Source organism: Phytophthora parasitica, assembly GCF_000247585.1.
Source record: "Phytophthora parasitica INRA-310 unplaced genomic scaffold supercont2.72, whole genome shotgun sequence".
NCBI lineage: Eukaryota > Oomycota > Peronosporomycetes > Peronosporales > Peronosporaceae > Phytophthora > Phytophthora nicotianae.
Window position 1 is genome coordinate 58,310 of NW_008649058.1, and position 18,889 is coordinate 77,198.

Sequence of the window (18,889 nt, forward strand, 5' to 3'; positions counted from 1 at the left end):
TTCTACCCGCTATAAAAGCACAACACGCCCTAGTCAGAATAAACTGGAGAAGTCATGCGACAGGGGAATGCTGAAATCAAGCAATGTCGCTACAGTATTGCACGATTGTTGCTCTAGTTACAAATTATGCGAATGCCGTTCTTCACCGTTAGGTCAATATTCACCCTCTTTCGCACAGAATATCAGATTTCATCCTGTATCTCGTCAGTTAATCTTACTCTTAGTAAAATTGAAGTGATAACACAAGTATCCGATTATTCGTTTAAATAGGATCTACGACGGTCTCGATCCCGCCTAAACTCTTGATATAAATATCCAGTGAATAATAATTAAAACAGAATAGAAGGCGGCATCTCATCATCATGTATCGCTGTCGTTTATGCGAGAGAGATCCTGTGTCTTAAACCTTTGATCATGCTCACTACCTATTGTAGTCCACACACATTACGTCAAAGTATCGAGTATGTAGTCCATATATTTTCTAATGTGCATAAAGAGAAATTATCAGATTGAGGTGCAACTTGTGTCATTACAAAGAGGTAGCACTGCGTGATTTTTGTGATTTTTAAGGTACCGATTGCTACAATGTTGAGATATGGGCACAACTACTTACGAAGGCGATCGATTTAGCTGTGTTGCCAGTTTAGTAGCCGCTTTGAACTGGTTTTACTATGCTTCGATTTCTCAAATGATGGGACGAGCAGAGTCAGGGGTAGGAAAATCAATTCCTGTCTCATGTCATATTTACAGAAGTCCAACACTAACGGGGGTTTATCAACTGCTTCTATCCAGCATTAGATCGATACCATCGTTTGCTGCATCTCAATTGGAGGCTGAATCGCCGCTGCATACATTCCGTCTCTATCGCCGGCCGTGGTGGAGTCGCTTTGCTCGTTGCTGCCGAAGCTCGCTTCCTTTTCTTTGTGCGCTTATTGTGAGTTCTACTCCAATTTGCGGACGGCGGCCGTTTGAACCGGCCCTGACAAATCACCAGTCAACAGCCGGACCTCTTCTATTTTATAAAATTATTATTTGTTAGACGTATTCTACGATGTGTTCTCACACTGAAGCTTCTGCAGGCACAAAGATTCTGTCGGCAACCACCAAGTTCACGCCATGCGCACCGAGAATCGTGCAGCGCCGTATCCTGTCCGTGGCCCTCCACGACGATCACCAAGATTGACGCCATCTCCTTCGGGTGTGCAGACGGCAGGAAGGCCGCCACGTCTTGCGTCTGAGAGCACGCCACCTGCAAGAAGATCGCAGCGACTAACGCCACCACAGAATCATCCTAATCCTCCTCAATCAGCTACAAGAAGATCACCGCTACCAACAAACTATCCACGGACACAAGAGGACACCTCACCATCGACTCAGCAATAGATCCACGCTCAGTTCCACACTCAGAAAGAGATCTCCAACCACAGCACCAGCGAAGAGAACGACCTCACTACCAACCACATACACGTCAGCTCTAAGACCACCAGCCACGATACCAGCGCCGTTCCAAAGTGCACCTCTAGGTCACGGCCTACAGCACAAAACCCCCACCAACAGGAAGCCCACAAGCAAGCGGAGCAACTAAGCTTTCAAACACCAGCGATCACCAGCACTACAAACGTGAGAATAACATCGATATAACCTTCATTATTGCACATATCACACATGACATGATACGTGACAAGGAGTAGCACAACGTTTACCAGTAGTAGCTACAGACCACAAGGAGTTGCTCTTGAACTTGACCGTGTCCGGCTTCGTTTATGGTGTGGACCGCACAATGCGCACACTAAGCGTAGCCAGCTACTACTGGATGAGGTATTTAAGTAAGGCGGCTTTCACGTGTGGCTACTTCCCCGTCGATCGGGTGTTCGCTTTGGCCACCTTCTCCATCGAGACTGACGAGACGGTGTTCGTCTTCTTTGAGTGCGCGGGTTGGATGATGATACCCGATAGGGTATAAATGTCGCAAAGTGATTATATTTGACCAGTGAGGTGGGGTTTGCGATTGTTTGGCTATTTCGCCTGGACACCCAAGTCGACCCGCTTCCGCAAATTTCAGCAAAATTGACAATACTTGATGCCTCCTCTTCTTTGAGGAGCTTGCGCGTCAGAATTTTCCCTCCAGTCTCTTACGCTTCTCTTGCTTGTCTTAGGCAGCGGTGCTGGCAAGACCAGTAACTCTCGTCGAACGATATCTGATACCCGAAGCCAAGCAGCATCACGCTGCAACGGAGGCAACCCATTGCGCTCAAAGTTCACACGCTTTGCGTACATATTCACTCGAGAGAGCGGAAAATCTCACAACTCTCAATTCCCGCCGTAAGATTGCTTCCTAGAAAGGATAATTCAAGGCATCGCCGCGACACCCAGGTCCGTTTCCTTGTCGACGGCTCCCTCACCAAACTTGGCAATAGTTTGTCTAATACATGCTTTAGGCTAGTTATAAGGACGAGAAAACTGCCACGTCCAGAGACTGCAGCAGGTGGAGCCCATTAGCGTCCCATTATGACAACAGGAGGTCTGAAAGTGGCCGGAAATAGACTGCTTGTCTTCATATTACGTGCTTCAGGTTTTCACACAAAAACATTTGTTTAAGTTTTGGCAAATCACATCTGGAATTGAGTAGGCATTCGGTCGGTATTGGTTGAAAATTGAGCGGCTACTAAACTGGCAAAAGCTACTAAATTGGCAATTTACCTTATGAATTGATATTCTCCACTGTTGATAAATGGTTCACCCAGCTGCGCCTCTCGTGATATTCATTTCTGGGAGTTGCAATTGTATAGTACAGCTTTTACTTGTAAACTATGAGAGCTTCATTTTGGAACCAACTCGGATTGAGCTTGGAATAGATGAATCTGGAGTCACGTACACTACAACAACATTGAAGTCGGGGCCTAGGTTTTCAGTGGCCTAAATCGGTGTTGAGCATCACCGCCAAGATGGCGCGATGTCGGGTCGCCAGTCGCTATAACGCTGACGCATGACATCCCGTTTGGTGGCTAGCTGGCTACTGATATGTAGATATAAGATTAGTCCAAGGAGGTTTTGTTGCCCAAGGCTTTGCGCCAGAGTTCACGGACTCAATACATCACTTTGCAATTTGCATCCTATCCCTCAACAAACTGTTTCACCTAGCGCTTACTGTGTTCGACTTTGCTAATATCCTTAAATGCTCAAGAGCTTTTTGTGCGACGACAACAGTAAGCTTTTATGAACACTATTAAGCGGCTTCAAAATCAACCTCTTGGTGTATCAAAATCAGTCGGATTTGGTGTATTTAGAAGTAGACAGTATTGGAAACTGACTCAAAGCGATAGAGTCGAAGGCACACCTTAGGATGGAAGACTTGCTTGGGCTGGTGCTGTGAGTGCAATATCTACCCGAGTTCGAGAAATGTTGCATGGCAATCAATAAGGCCACCGCTCGGGCGAAGCAGTAGTAAGAGCGGTAATTTTCGTGTAACGAGCTCAGTGTGTGTTTTGTTACTAGCTTACTTGTAGTGGTGAGGAAGCTTAGGGATACTTAGTCCAAGTATCTGAATCAGAGTAAAATAAACACTGTTTTGTTTAGCGCCAGGGTGACTGCCCCTGGCCTCGTGTGGACCTCTCAAATGAAAGCCGCCACATGATTGGCTGGTAATGTGTCTAGCTCTCCAGTATCAACCAATCGAATAACGATCACGCAGTTTTTTCTACGCGTAAGCCACTTTGCCTGCAATATTAAAACGAAACTACGTATGTAACCGGGGTGACCCATTACATCCCGGGATATGGCCACCGAAAAGGCAAAGCAGCAAGGACGCTTCCTGCGCGTTAGTTCTACAGCTACAAACTGGATTCTGTTTGGAATAGACATTCAGAGGCGTCGAGTGAAGTACTGTGTAGTTACTGTGAGTTGAAGGCACTGGCACCAACAGTCCGCACAACAGCAAATCGGCTGCACATGGTATCAGTCGAACGGCTCGTGAGCGGCCTGGTCCAGGGCCAACATATCTTACTGGACACGCTAGTGTTGCTAGCAACCTGAGTGTCGCGCTGCTTCTCACAGTGGCCTACGTGCTGTTGCTGCTCATGGGTATCCTGCTAATCGGCGGACTCGTCCGGTGAGGCAACGGGTTGCTGCGCCACTGACATCGAGCAGCTGGCTCATGTGGACTGGTGGGACTCGTGGTTGGCTCCTGTGTGGTGCCTGCGCCCTCCGATAGGTGTAAGTATAGTCACGGGCTGGGAAGCGAGGGTGGCAGTTACTTCACCACTTCGCAGCGCATACAGTGCAGCTACCCCATTTCATCTTTCTACATCTGCTATTACAGTTACTACAAATTTCCGTTTGTGTGAGTTGGGTATCAATTCCTACACAAATACGAAGTGTGCACAAGTCCAGTTTCGTGCATGTACTGCGCAAAATAGGTAAACTGCCTGTAAGATTTGGCCTTTAACACAAGGAGGCAGAGACGTGACTGTCAGCAGGCAAGGAGCTGAGACGATATACCTGATTCGACGTAAAACATGCAACGACGTAAAATATGCTATTGTACGCCGTAACCTTAATACGTCAAAACGTGTAAGAGTGACACCTCCTCCCCAATTGAAAAACTTGATGTGTTTTACATGAGTATTCATTTTTTAATATTTTTCTTGTACAGTAAATTACTCATACTATCCCTCTGTAGCCTGGTCGCGTGGTACTTACCTTGGGTACGATCAGTCGATGCATCAACAGTAGATCATGGGATGAGTAGAAGGTAGTGGACCGCCAAGGCTTAAAGGAATAACAGAGTGAGATTTGCCTTATCAGGAACAGGTGTCTTTGGTACAAGACTTAGAAGCTGTAGCGGGAATTATTTTGGACATAACCAAGTCACCTTTACCAAATACACGTGTCAGTTGCCGGAGTTTGCAGCTTGGCCGATCGATCGCCATTGCTCTCACCCTCAGCAACCCCACGGTTATCGAAGTACCCCCTCCGTTAGTCGGTAGTCCGGGACACTGTGTGTCCGACTGGATCGCAACGCGATTTTGTGGCAACCACTCCACCACAAAGACTAGGCACACACTTGCAGTAACTTCGCTGGCCTTCAGTAGGGAAGGGTCCAGGACTTGTTCAGCCGGTAAACGAGGGCGGCTTGGGTCTCTCGGCCTGATGGTAGTATTGGAGGCTCTTCTTTGCGCTCGACAGGGGCCGGACGCAGTCTCGTCCTGAACATTTCGGCACAGCACACGGTCTTCTCCTTCACGTACCTTGGCTTTGCCGGGGTGGGCGAACACGTTGACCTTCTCAGCCAGCGTGCTCACCAGCAGGCATAATCCTGTCGATCAAGTTTGACCTGTCGCTACGGTCACTTACAGCAGCCTTGACTTGTGCGACCGGGAGGGAAATCTGCTCTGTTTGTCGCGCACAAAGGCGCTTATCTTCTTATCTACTTTTTCCTGTGTCGTATACAAATATCTACTGTGAACTTGTCCGTTGTGGATGAGATCTTGTAACCGACGAGGTTTCGGCGACTGTGCGGCGGGGTCTCGAGGAATCGCCATCCGGATACCATCCGGATACGACCAGTCGTGTCCAACGGCCAACCAGTGGTGTGCGCCACATTGTGACTGTCATTTCACTGTGAGATCTGATGAGCCAATCAGCGATCGGACACACATTTCACAAATCTGATCCGTTCCAGTCTTCGACGGCAACAGCAGCGGCGAGGCGCCTCCGATTCTGAGCGCTTCGCGACATCGCATTGCCTTAATTAAATTTTGTACAATTGCTTTTCGCACACTGTTTTCCATGTGTTAACAGCATAATCTGTAATTAGCGCACGGCGAGCAGGACAGCTTGAACGAAGTTGTTGACGGCACATTACTTCACGTAGTTGGTTCTGCATAAGTCTTGTTCTCTCGCATTAGTGAATCGCCCGTGGGCTGAATTTAATTCCCAGATTTCAGGAGATATAAGTTCGGATGAAGTACAGCACTCACTTTCGAGACCATTTCGTACAGATACCATTTTGTGAGTCTTCAGTGAGTTCAATAGGAACAGCCGAGGTCAACAAACCCTCGGTTCCCACACCTATATTAACCCTTTCGTAGTCAATGGGGGCATTTTGCACCCCCCTAGCGTTTGTTTTTTGAGTACCACTCGTGTCACCCATGAAAGATGGCAAAATGCCCCCTTTCATTAAATTTTGTTTGTGGACGAGGCAGAATCGCCCTTTCTACTTGAACTATAAGGATTTGCAGAAGATTTGCGTAGTTTTTGAAAGGGGGCATGCCCCCTCCGTCGCTAATTCCGAAGTTATTGCCGTCGCTACTTTGGAAGCGCTCGCCCTCTTCGTTGCCGATTGAGAAGTGAGCGCCTTCTCCTCCATCGCTGCACCACCGCTCACTTCTAGCACACTCTCACCACAAATGCTGCTGCATCCGCTGGTAACCACTACTCTAACGACCTTTCGCCACTAAGATCGCGTCTCTGCGGCTCCGACACCCTTCCCACAATGGGTGCGGCGACCACTCGCCGTGTTCACACCTATAACGACCTTCTGGCGGAGATCTTCAATCGCCACCAACGTTCCGAGACAACCACTCCCTTCTGGTTCTCCGTCTTGGCCTGCCAACCTAATACAGTAGAATGAGTGTTCCATTCGCATTCAAGGTACTACTTTCCAAGATGTCCACAATACGACAACAAAGCCGTGCTTGAACGAAGCTGAATACTGCACCACCGATATGATAGTACTGAATAACCTATGTCAAGGCACACAGCAAAAATGGATGCATAGACCGGCAATTTCCTGTCCGCCTAAAGTGAACAGGTGTGACTCTATACATGTACCTACGACTGTAGGCATAGCCTAAATACTCAAATACTATCATTTATCTGCCACCTCCGAGGGATTCACCGACGATACTGTCCTTGTCGTAGTCATCTACACTGCCCTACAGGTGTCAACGTACTAGTATGCGCTCAAAAATGCATGCTAGTTCGTCAGAAGTGGCATGTTCATATGCGATGACAATGCCATCGCCATTGACATAGGGTGCACGGATTGGTCACAGTTCTTTGTTCTAATTGGCCAAATAGAACTGTATGTGACGAGATATAATATGTCTTGACATAGATTATTATTCGGTATAATAATTTCCTGCTCGAAAATGCGGTGCAGATCCCTTCGCAAATTAATACAACCGGTGAGAGACACTCCATTACGTAGAACAGCACCATTTATTATTAGAATGGCCCACGAACCACCCCCGGCACTACGATTTTACTAAGATATAAAGGAAACCGTAAGGATCACATTGTAACATACCATTAGCTCCCCAAAGCTGGCGTGCAGCGGAATCTTTGCCTTGCGAATTGTATCAACAGAGGAATTGAGCAGGGGTCTAAAACAAATGGCTTAGTGTCTGTGTATGCGCTGTTTTAGCTTTAAGAAATACTACGCACTACTTTTCTCAGCAGATATACGCTCATCAAGACTAAGGGAAGTGTCTTGCATGGACTGAGTGATGATTCGCATCCGGTTACCGACCAAGTCGAGTATCGTCTTTTGTGCTTCGGTTTTGGCTGGTGAGACGCGAGTTGCTTCCACCTTGTAGTAGTTTCGAGCCACACAATCGTAGTCAGGATTTGTTGATGGCGAGATGACGGTCCAGTTGTAATCTTGCAACACGAGACCGGCACTGGGAAGATACCACTTTGCGGTTCCAACTAGTACAACCTGGTCTCCCTCATCGAATCGACGGAAGACGCTCACAGTATTAAGCAGTTGTAGACCTCCGCGTCGAGATGACACGCTAGTCATGTCGAAAGGACCAGGCGTTTTCTTGTCAACCTATTTTCATAAACTACAGCTTAGAAGTGTTCTACACACAAAAAGAAGAGCAGCAACACTTACGTAGCCGACACAGTTGATAACGTTCTTGCGGATTGTAGTGGTGACATTCCACAGCCACTTCCCAGTCTCTTGAACGGAGCGTGTGATTGGAGTACTCGATGTTATCTCCACACAGTATAGGAGGGGGAAAGTTTGGCAGCGATAAGAGACCAGCGTGGACGTGTCAATGGAAGGGAAAACCGTGGGTGTCTCGTGATACAGGCTGTTTAACTTGCTCTTGAGCTCCTCAGTTATGTCCTCGCATAAGTTATGTTGGATGAGCGGGATGTCGGGTCGAGGCTTCATGCTGTGGAGAAAGTTCACGTCCTTTACCTGAATACGATACAAAATCGAAGGTTAGTTTTGTGATGATCTCACTAGACTGTTCCTTGGTGAGCCGTACAAATGATAGCGTTAGTTTTGTTGAGCACTTGGAGGACGGAAGATCGGACACTTTCTTGATCTGCCATGATCGCCTTGAGCTCACAGTTGATACGTTTTGCTATTTGCCTCTGCTCGCAAGCGACAGCAGCCACGCTTCGCCATTTAATCGTGTGTTGTGGCTGGTGTCCGGACGAGAGAGCCGAAGCATTCTTGATGTGTTCTTGCCGTCTACGATTCAACTGAGCTAGCTGAGCGGTCAGCACTTTCGCTTGGATGCGGAGTTTTCGGGTTTCAGTTCTCTTGCGCCGCTGCAGCTCCGTCGAGTATGGCACACTTTCACGTTCGTGGTTGATGATAGTTCTAGTTGTTTTTTCTGGAGTATTCTTGGTGTTAAAAGGTTCATTTTCGTTTGTCAACTCGCCACTGGTAAATGAATGCTGTTTAATGACAGCTTCGATGCGGGTGCCATTCGATCTGACACATGTAGATTACGTCTGTCGGTAGAGCACATAGTAGTTGGGATTATGTAGTCGACCTGTTGACGCGCCACATCACGATTATTGGTCGTTGTGACTCGTCATGCCAAAATAAAACCTTATTGTATGTAATTTTTGTATGCACTGTAATCACACAAGGCACGAATCCTACAGTGATCATCATCCTAAAGCGTCGGGATTCGGCAAAAATTCGTATACCTCTTTTTTTTCAAGCCTGGGTGACTTCCAAGTCGAGATTCAAACGGTAGCTGTACTACTAGTATATTGGATCAAATACTAAGTAGGCGTTCAAGGTCCGTTTGACTTTAAAAAAAATACGAATCCCTGGCGAATCCTAAGAGTTTACTGTTTTGGGTTCTAAGGGCGAGTTTGCGATCGCCAAAAAAATGCATTTTTGAAGGTACAGGTCCATTTTGAGGTAATATTTACGGCGAGAACACACACAAAATAAAAAAGCCTTTCTAACCCATAACACGATTTTGGACCCCAAAATTGCAACTTTCAGAAATGCAGGGCGAGCTGGTGGACGAAAGTCCTATTGCGTATCAACTGCGGATCGCTGTGGTTGTTTGTACGCTTTTTCGTTGTTGAGTAAGAACAATGAACTGCCTCCTCGTTCGCTGACTTATTTTCGTTCTACTTGAACGTCTGAGATGTCTCCCTCACGCGACTGGAGAAGGACACGCCCTTGCAGATGAAAGACGTGACCACCCTTTAATTCAACGAGTTTCACAAGCCGATCTTGGGCATCTTCAAAAAGGGCCCCGCATCCAAGGAAGAGACAACGAACACTATCATCGCGGGCCGCAATGATAAGGATTGAGGGACACATAAGCTGTCGCGTTCAGCATTCTGTTTCTCGGAAAGTCAGACAATAGTAACAATAATAATAATAATAAAGCACATTCAGACGATTATGCTCCTCCGCCCCTTCCACACGAATGGGGCTCTCTAAACACCGCCCATTGTCAAGCAGATCGCTAAACGCATGGAAGTATAATGTTTAGTGCCCAGAGGCGCCACTTCATTTAACGGTCATACTGAAACAATATATTCTTGTCACCCACTCCCTTTGTGGGATATTTTCAGCTAACTACAACCTACTTTCCTCTAAGACTCCTATGGCGAACAACATGGCCACAATTGTCTTCTCGATCCTCGTACAGCTTGATCGACTTATTTATCTTTAGACTGCCACAAAATATATGCAGCTGACCACAGTGTGTATAATTTGATCAATGGTATCCAACGAGTCCGATATGCGATAAAAGTGAAAACACGGAACGGGAATTACTGAATTTTACTACTATACTACTACACCAAAAGCTAAGCCTGCTTCCGTTTTGCCAAAAAGATCGCGCGAACACATGCTAGGTCTTCTTCAAGAAGCTGACTTAGCGCTTCACAGTGTGGATCCTACGAAAGTACGAGGATACAAGGGATCATGGCCACCTCTCATAGCTTTTGCGGCCAACGACTACTTTACTATGACAATTCAAAATAAGTCGTCAAAAGATTGTCCTTGTCATATCAGATATCGCTCAGCTAAGTTGAGGTACAGCTTCGGGTAGGTTAAGGGGTTATGTTGAGCACAGCTACAAGATAGAAACAACAATTAATTCTAGATCCGTCTTGACGGAATAACGGGTTATTAAAATTCGCCGCGCTCTGTAAAAATATGGCATTGTACTAATAATAATTGCACTGGACGTTTACAACGTTTCTGGAACGAGATGCTCAAAACTCCAGGTTAAGTAACTGCAAAAGGTCGTTGTACAGGTATCAACTGTTCCGCAATCTTCCTAGCAACATACAAAAATCGATACAATTAGTATCACTGGCTCGCTGTTATACAGAACAACGAATTTTTTTGTTTCAGCACGTTATCCGAGAGTTCGTTGAAGGCGTTAGGTAGGAGACCTACAGTGCTATCGTGCTAAGAACCAGTGGTGATAAATTCAGAAGTCACGTTACTATCGGGATTCCAGAAGCCATGAACGAATTCAAATTGAATAACGTTTAGAAAAGCTAGTGCTCAAGTTAGAGATAGACATGCTTACATAGTACAGTATTATTGGTTTTAGTTAATAGATTCGTGAAAGCGTCGTAAAGGCTAAAAATGCGACCATTATTTCTGCTCGTAGCGTTAAATAGGGTAGTGTGTTATTGCGTTAGCCATTAGCAAATGCATGCACTTCGTCCTGACTGTGTTCACTGGAGGGCTCTGACAAGAACAGCGCACAAGAAGAATGTATATCTGATGGTTAGTGATATCAGGGATAAAGAAGGGATCACAAAAAGTCCTTGTGCTCCGATAGTAAGCTGACTTTTGAATTTATCATCATTAGCTTTAGCACGTCAGCACTGTAGGTCTGCTAACGTCGTTGTGCTTCGGTTGCTACATTCCCACGCTGTTTCCGCAGCGTTCCACGAATTTGTTCAACGCTACTATATGAATGGTTTGAGGTATATTGAAAAAGTAGAAATAGATATTCTATACTTTTTCTTTAGCCACTACCTACTTTCAAGAGGCCTGTTCAATTTGACCACTTCAATTATAGGTGATGAATAAAATGGTGCCTCGCGTTGTTTAAACTCAAACTGTTGAAGCTGCTTTTCATAGTCGTGTTAATGCTATACCAGAAAGAACTTAATGCACCTTTGCGCCGTATTTCCCTACGCTTTGTATTCATTTTAGTCCAATTTTCGCGTTTAAGAACCTAGAGGGGTTAGTAGTGTGGAATAAGTGCTTGTCTGATAGGATATAGCTCTTTATTACACTTTTTCATGTTGTTAAACAATCAATTTTTTTTTTACGTACACTTCCGTCGATTTGCACAAAACCGATACAAGTTTTTATTGTTATTTGTCTTGCAGTTTCCAGTGTCTCCCCTGTTGCTACAAATACAAGCTGATCATCTGAGTTGGCCGCAGTATCAGTGCGTATTCCACGACAGTGTCTAAGCCTCATAACGGTTTTCTTCGAGCAGTTAGATCTTCGTATTCTTTGGGCTCACCCATCGGGTTAGTACAGTTTAAAACGGACTCTTAGCCGAACTCTCTGACAGCTCCGAGCCTACGCAGCATCAGGTTCGGCCACGTCTACGGAACAGTTTAGATGGGGCTACCACACCAAATCAGGTTCGGCTCTGTAATCCATGGGGAGGGGGAATATATATATATTGTAAGTAAGTCTAAGGCAAGTTAGGTAATATGAATCAATAAAAGCAATCTGCGAGGTCGTAACCTACGGAAGTGCAGAAAGAAACTCAGTAGATTTTGATACCGACTTGGTATTAACCCATTAAATACTACAATAGTGAATGTATGGATAAAGAATAGTTTTCATTTCTTGCTACTACCTGAAGTCTCGAAATATCAACGCATTATACGCTCAGGGGATTATCGGTTTTACTACGTGCTTCGAAGTAGTACCTTCGGAAAGGGAGGGACCACAATCGGATAAAATAGAGGTAAAACAGCTGTAACTGGCGAAGTGTGTGATGGTTGAATCTGGCACAAGTGCTAGGTTATGATGAGAATCGTCTTTAGCGAAGATCCATTTCCTTCTTCAGTCTTAAAGCCATGCTTTTCGCAGGTCTCATTACTGTACTGCTCTCTAATGCCCGAGTAAGCATTTTCTGTAGCGTTTCATCGTCGTAGTGCTTTTTCATGACCGCGAGCATCGACATATTCGCCTTCTCCCTGTCCATCTTCCTCACAAAGGACCCCCAATAATGCAACATTGGGTTATCGAAAAAATTGTCGCCATCTTTGTTCAATTTGAGAAGGTCGAAAATGTCGTCTGCGCTTTTGCCCTCTTCCAGCCAGTATTTGTACTGCGCATTTAACAATTGCTCAGAATATCGCCCGCTGTAACTTCTTTTCGCAGGCATAATCATTTTCAGCAGCTCTTCTTCGCTGAAGAAGGTCTTTAGCTTCAAGAATAGCAATTGGTAAGGGTCTTCACCGCGTACTTTTTCCACGTAGAGAACCCACGTTGCGAGAGCCGGGTCTTTCAACAGGTTGTATCCCTTGGCCTTGTTAAGACCTAGAAGCTTGAAGGCGTCCTCTGCTGTCTTCCCGTTTGTCCGCCAGTTGGAAAGCTGTAGTATCCTCAACGAGTTAGCAGCGTCGTTGTGTCTGTTTTGCGCCAGAGCGGAGACTATCATTTTAGCTAGATTGGCTTCGTCGTGGCTGTTCATCAACTTGGGTGCTAACCAGCCATACGGGTCTCCCTTGTTAAGTTGAGCGTAGGAGACCCAGGTTGTCAGAACAGGATTCTTGAGAATATCGTTGCTTTTGTCATCAAGCTGTAGAAGTTGGAAGACCTCATTAGCCGTCTTTCCATCCGTCTTCCAGTTCTCAAGCTGCGTGCGTTCCAATCTGATTGCAATATCCTGTTTATTCGGATCCGTCTTTGCTGCAGATAGCATGGCAGTCAGTCCACCTTCACCATAGCTTCTCGCGTACTTCTTTACCAATAACTCGTACGGGTTTCTTTTTAGCATAGAGACATAGGAGATCCAGGTTCCCAAACCGGCCGGATTCTTCATAATTTCATCAGCATTGGCAATTTTGAGTCCCAAAATCTTAGCCGCTTCATCTGGCGTCTTTTCACGTGCTTTCCAGGTCTGAAGAAGCGCCTTCTCCGTAATTCCGTGTATGCTGAGCTGTGGCTCAACATTCAGAAGATTTACAATCCGCCTGTGCAACATGGTGCTGTCGGGATGCTGATTGTCGAGCATGTTGACGTATGAGATCCAGGTATTCAGAGCTGGACTATACGCAATACCATCGAGGTCGACCTCGTTAAGTCGCACAAGCTTGAATGCATCATCTGCTGTCTTTCCCTCACTTAGCCAGTTTGCAAGTTGCACCTGTTCCAACTTGACAGCCACTCGTTTCGTACTCTCATCAGCCTTCCCTGCAAGCAGCATCTTAGCTAATCCACCTTCACCCAGGTTGTTCTTTAACTTGGGTACCAGCAAGTCATACGGGTCCTTCCCAAATGAAGTGGCATAGTCAATCCACAGGCCCAAGGTCGGATTCTTCAGAATTTTGTTGCTTTTGCCGACGTCAAGTCGTAGAAGCTTGAAGACAACATCTACTGGCTTTCTGTTAGACAGCCACTTTTTAAGTTGCTCGAGCTGCAGCCGTGTAGCAAGGTCTTTCGAAAGGGGGTCCACCTTTGCTGCGAAAATAATACTCGCCAGCTCATCTTCGTTGTAGTGCTTCGACAACTTAAACAACAACGACTCGTGCCTTCCAAACATATCTGCGAAGGAAACCCAGGTTTTCATAGCTGGATTTCTTAGAAGTTCGTCCCGTTTGACGGTTTGAAGTCCTAAAAGCTTGAACACGCCATCATCCTTCGCTCCACTTTTCGCCCACTTCCAAAGCTGCACCTTTTCCAATTTCGAAGCAATGGCTTGCGTACTGTCGTCTGCCTTGGCACCAACAAATATTTTGATAAATCCATCTTCGCCATTCTGCTTCGTGAACTGGGTCGCCAACAAACTATACGGATCCTCTTTGCGCAGTTTCGCGTAGTCGAGGAAGGTATGTAACAACGGGTTCTTCAAGAGACTCTCGTCAGCGTTCAGGTTTAATAAATCGTAGATTTCACCCGTCGTTTTCTGTTCTTTAAGCCAGGTCTTGCTTTGTATAACTCCAAACTGTTTAGCGATATTCGAGACACTCTGTTCTTCAGCTAAAAACTTGGCTAGACGCCCATCGCCGTAACTACTTCTCATTGTGTTAAACATCGCCTCCAGACGGGTTTCAGTTTCCTTGAATCTTTTGGCAACAGACTTATCCCACTGTTGGTACGCTGCGGACTCAAAATACTTTGGATTCAACTCTCCTAGCTTAAAATCGTCGAACAGGTTGTTGGTTTGCTTTTGCTTGTCCGAAGTAAAGCTACGCTTGACACTTGTTCCGATATTCTTCCATGTCTGCGAGTTGGCGACGTTTTTCAGCGCCGCAACACCTAGAAACTCAAACGCCTTCTCTTCGGCGGGATCACCCTCGCCATCCACTGCTTGCACCGCTTGCATTCTCAACCACCGGTGGGTTTGGATATCGACTCCGTGGGTTGAGTCGTCGTTGTCGATGTTATTCGCGCTGGATACCACTTCGCCACCATTGATGCACCACATCAAAGAAAGCCCCAACAGGAGCACGATGCAGGTTGAAATCACGAATCGGCAGGATTTTGCAGTCATTACTTCAGATGCGTCAGTGGCACTTGATAGCAAATTCCGAAGTAGTAGAGATTGTAGTGGTACGACAATTTGGTGATGCACTACTTACAGTAGCGTAATCAAACGATTATGCAGTTAAAGTAAAAGTGTATTTATAACAAACATTATTAAAGTCAGAATGGAGCCCCGGCTCTCGATTTGCAGAAGCATCCAGTCTAATTATCGAGATATAACTATTGTACTCGTCATTGAACGTTGACCAGACAATTTTAGCATGCCACTATTCATAGTGAAACTCCTCGAGTTTCTACCAGAATAGAAAAAGGAGACTGCATAAATGTTCCTTAGCGTCTGGTGCATCTAATAAACTCGTTACGGCACTACAAGCATGTCCGAGTCAAACGCCACGCAGCAAGAGCTGACCCCAGGTCAGATTGATTACGTAGTGCGGTGGTACGACTTCATGTCGAAAGCGAAGAAGGAAGGCCTTTTTAGAGAGCAGCTAACCCGAGACCTTGTTGCTGCGTGTCTAGAGATAGCACACAGCACTGTCATGATGATGATGAACGCCTACAGAGCCGACAATGACACCAAGTTCGAGGTGCGCACCAGCATTATTGTGGTGTCAATTTCTTATCAGCTCTATAACGTTAACCTCTAATATTTTAAATACAAGCCAAAGCCCTCCCATCGAGGAAAGAAGCGCGAATACGACCCTATAAAATTAAAATCCGTGATTTATACGTTCATCGACACTCAAAACAGACAAGGCCAACTCATCACAGCACAAAAACCTTTCTAGAGGTAGCTGAAAAGACGGATATTGTTCTGCAGCTCTGAACACTGCAGCGTTTGCTGTATTACTCTCAACTTCACTACTCAGAACGATGCGGACTGGAGTGTCACAGATTGCAGTAACAGGTGAGACAGTAATGAAGCCATAAACAATTATACGCCAAAATTAAAACTTGCGTCATGTACGTCTAGGAAAGTATGTTTGTCAAAAAAATATTGGAAGGTACTGAAATTGTATAGATAGTACAGTATGATATATTACACGATTAATGCGGTGTACTAGTACCAAATAAAACTGTAATCCCTATCTTTTACGAAGCCATGTTTGAAGCGTCGATGTCTATGGTTCCACGAACTCGACTTTCGTTATGTCGTCGGTAAGAAGAGTCACATCCCTGCCGACTCAGCCGCTGTTGTGTCTCTGCAAGAATACTACATCGAAAAATGCCCGCCAACCGACGCACACAAGGTCGAGAATAAGTAAGCCGAGCGGGCACGAGAATCGGCAGAGAACAAACTCATGGCCGTAGAAGATAAGGTACCTGATTAAATAAATGTTTGGGATTCCTATGCACTCCAATGGTTACAATCAGAATGAGAATTGCTTGTGTTCAATTGTGTACTTTCTAGTGCAAATACATGCGGTTTGTCGAATTGCCCAATCAAATGCCGTCCTCAAACGCAACCCATTTCCCGTAAACCTGAGCCGTCTAAAACTAAAATGCTTTTCAAAATCGGCATGTAGCTCGCAAACAACTGCGACTCAGCTAGTTCTGACCCCATTTTTGAAATCTACGCCCGATTTTACCCCATATATCTAACATTTGCTGTTGGAATTGGGTCTGTGGACCCTCAATACACATGGCTACATTTGGTCCAACGTGCATTGACGAGTACAATAATTTTCTCTTAACTTAGCTCACGCTGTCGGCTCTCGAGTACGCTATTGCAGCTTACAATAAATTTATTATAAGCTAGTCAACACGTACAAGCTTAAAACTAGTCCTCTTTTCTGCGCAACTGACTTAGATTCAGATATAGTCGGCAAATACATGTTCCATGGACAGGGCATTTCACAAACAACGAAGCATGATGGGGGGGCTTCTCAAGTCAAGGCCGAGCCTTGGAAATCGAGTGTTGTGCTGATCCCGATTGTAGTATCTACCTTATGAGCTGTAGCAAAATGTTTTGTGTTGAAACGCGCCCACAATTGAATGAGGCACACCTATTCTTACACATAAATCATGTCTCCACCCCCTGGACGCTAAGGAACTCGACTAATGTTTTTGCGTGTTCGTGATAGAGGATATCTCTATGCCAGTAAAGGCAATGATCTGATGAAGTGTAAATATATTAACATTACGGCTGCAAGTAACATATCTTAGCGACCCCATTGCTATAACTAAGGTGCTGGGGGACTGTGGAAGTGGTGTTGAAGTATATTGCTAAATTGTGCTAATGGTTCTTGCGGACATTGCTATGGTTTCAGCTGGACGTGTCAATCTAAAAGAAACTACTCATTTTCTTATTTCCAGTATCCAAAAATGCTGTAAGCTCAAACTAACAAAATTCGTGAAACCTCAACAAGGATCCCGTAGCAGGGATTAGAAAACAAGATAAAATAGTGGTTGTCAGAGTTAAAGTTCAGAAGGTTTTGTGAGAGCATAAAATTAACCAATGACTGATCGTTAACTCTGACAACCCCATTCAGTTCAGATCTCCAGAAGTCAGGCACACCTCTCAGCGTTTTTCAAAACCCTTTTAGGCCCTTGTTCAAGTGGAAAACGCGTTCTGAACAGAAAAATTGCCTAGGATTTTATTGGCTGAAAATTAGTCGGTATAATGTACCACTTAGAAAATTGACGTTCTGAACCACTTGTTCTGGGAACTTCTCGAGCAGGTGTTCTGGCCTCAGCACATTTGTGCCATGGACGACCTCACGGCTGCCATTTTAGCAGTAGTAGTAGCTGCTGCAAGCGTGAGCGCTGTCATCGCCACAGTAGATATCCGCGGTTTACGACGGCCACCCAAAGCCCCCAAGACGTTTAACACTCGAGCATTCGAGACAGCTCTCCGCACACGGGAACAGGTTGGTTCCACGACAAACCTCGGTGTGACAAGAAGTCGTTCCAACGTATCTATCGGTTAGTGCACGCTGCGTGGGGCCGTGAGCCCGGTCCCAACACCAAGAACCCCGTCATTAAGCGCGTGGCGCTCACGATGCTCTACCTGGCCAAGGGTGGCACCATCGACCAGGCTGCAACGGCGTTGGGCATCTCCAGGCCTCGTAGTGTAGTCTACATTAACGATACCCTGGACGTGCTCAGCGCCATGGCAAAATCTATGATCTTCATGCCGCCAGCAGAGGAGCTGGCAGCTGTTGAAGATGGCTTCTACGCTACGGCCGGGTTTCCCGACACCATTGGTGCCGTCGACGGTACTCTCGTCCGTATTGCGCGCCCACACGACTTTGAGGGCTGGTACAGTCGCAATAACTTTCCTGCGGTAAATGTCCAAGCTATCGTAGAACTCCGTGGTCTCTTCCGGTCCATATCCATTCAATCGGGGTCAAACAACGACCAATCGCTCTGGAATGGATCGGGAGTGAAGAAAAGGTAAAGTTCAAGCATTTTATTGTCAACACTAAGATCTAATTTTGTTTGATGCACTCGTAGGATCTCTAGCTACGTGCCTCCTGGAAAGCATTTGCTGGCGGATGCCGGATACAAAATCTGGGGTCACATGTTGACCCCGTTTCCAGAGGCAGACGCTATGCAAGATCCTCGGAAGAGGCGATACAACAAGGCCCATTCCAGGACTCGAATTGTCGTAGAATGCGCCTTTGGGCGTTTAAAAAACCGTTTCCGCGTATTGCTGGGCAAACTGGAGCAGAAGACGACAGATCGCATTTGCAAAGTCATTCTGGGCTGTGCTGTCTTACATAACATGCTTACCCTAATGGGGGACGGATTGCCAATTCATGGCGAGGATCCGCTGCTGCAAGATGCCCCTGCTCAAGTCAGTGAGGATCCAGTCGAAAGAGAGCAAGCGGTTTGTCACCAATAAAGTATTGCAAAACGCAATGACATAGCAGACATATTTGTTAGCAGTTAACTACAAATACAACGGAC

At 45.9% G+C, this 18,889-nt stretch overlaps 4 protein-coding genes across 4 annotated transcripts; 2 read left to right on the forward strand and 2 right to left on the reverse strand.

Moving 5' to 3' along the window:
- Positions 1-7,438: 7,438 nt before the first annotated feature.
- PPTG_17769 (hypothetical protein) lies at positions 7,439-8,346 on the reverse strand (the record flags this gene model as incomplete). The annotated part of the gene is made up of 3 exons (XM_008915551.1): positions 7,439-7,834; positions 7,898-8,209; positions 8,308-8,346. 3 exons carry the CDS (start codon positions 8,344-8,346, stop codon positions 7,439-7,441), a joined length of 747 nt encoding a protein of 248 aa, XP_008913799.1.
- Positions 8,347-12,305: 3,959 nt separating this feature from the next.
- Positions 12,306-14,984, reverse strand: PPTG_17770 (hypothetical protein; the record flags this gene model as incomplete). Its single annotated transcript, XM_008915552.1, has 1 exon — positions 12,306-14,984. One exon carries the CDS (start codon positions 14,982-14,984, stop codon positions 12,306-12,308), a length of 2,679 nt encoding a protein of 892 aa, XP_008913800.1.
- Positions 14,985-15,351: 367 nt separating this feature from the next.
- On the forward strand, positions 15,352-15,624 carry PPTG_17771 (hypothetical protein; the record flags this gene model as incomplete). The annotated part of the gene is made up of 1 exon (XM_008915553.1): positions 15,352-15,624. The coding sequence occupies one exon, from the start codon at positions 15,352-15,354 to the stop codon at positions 15,622-15,624; it is 273 nt and encodes a 90-aa protein (XP_008913801.1).
- A 2,061-nt stretch (positions 15,625-17,685) lies between these two features.
- PPTG_24164 (hypothetical protein) lies at positions 17,686-18,824 on the forward strand (the record flags this gene model as incomplete). Its single annotated transcript, XM_008915554.1, has 3 exons — positions 17,686-17,851; positions 17,908-18,373; positions 18,434-18,824. The coding sequence occupies 3 exons, from the start codon at positions 17,686-17,688 to the stop codon at positions 18,822-18,824; spliced, it is 1,023 nt and encodes a 340-aa protein (XP_008913802.1).
- Between the last annotated feature and the right edge of the window lie 65 nt (positions 18,825-18,889).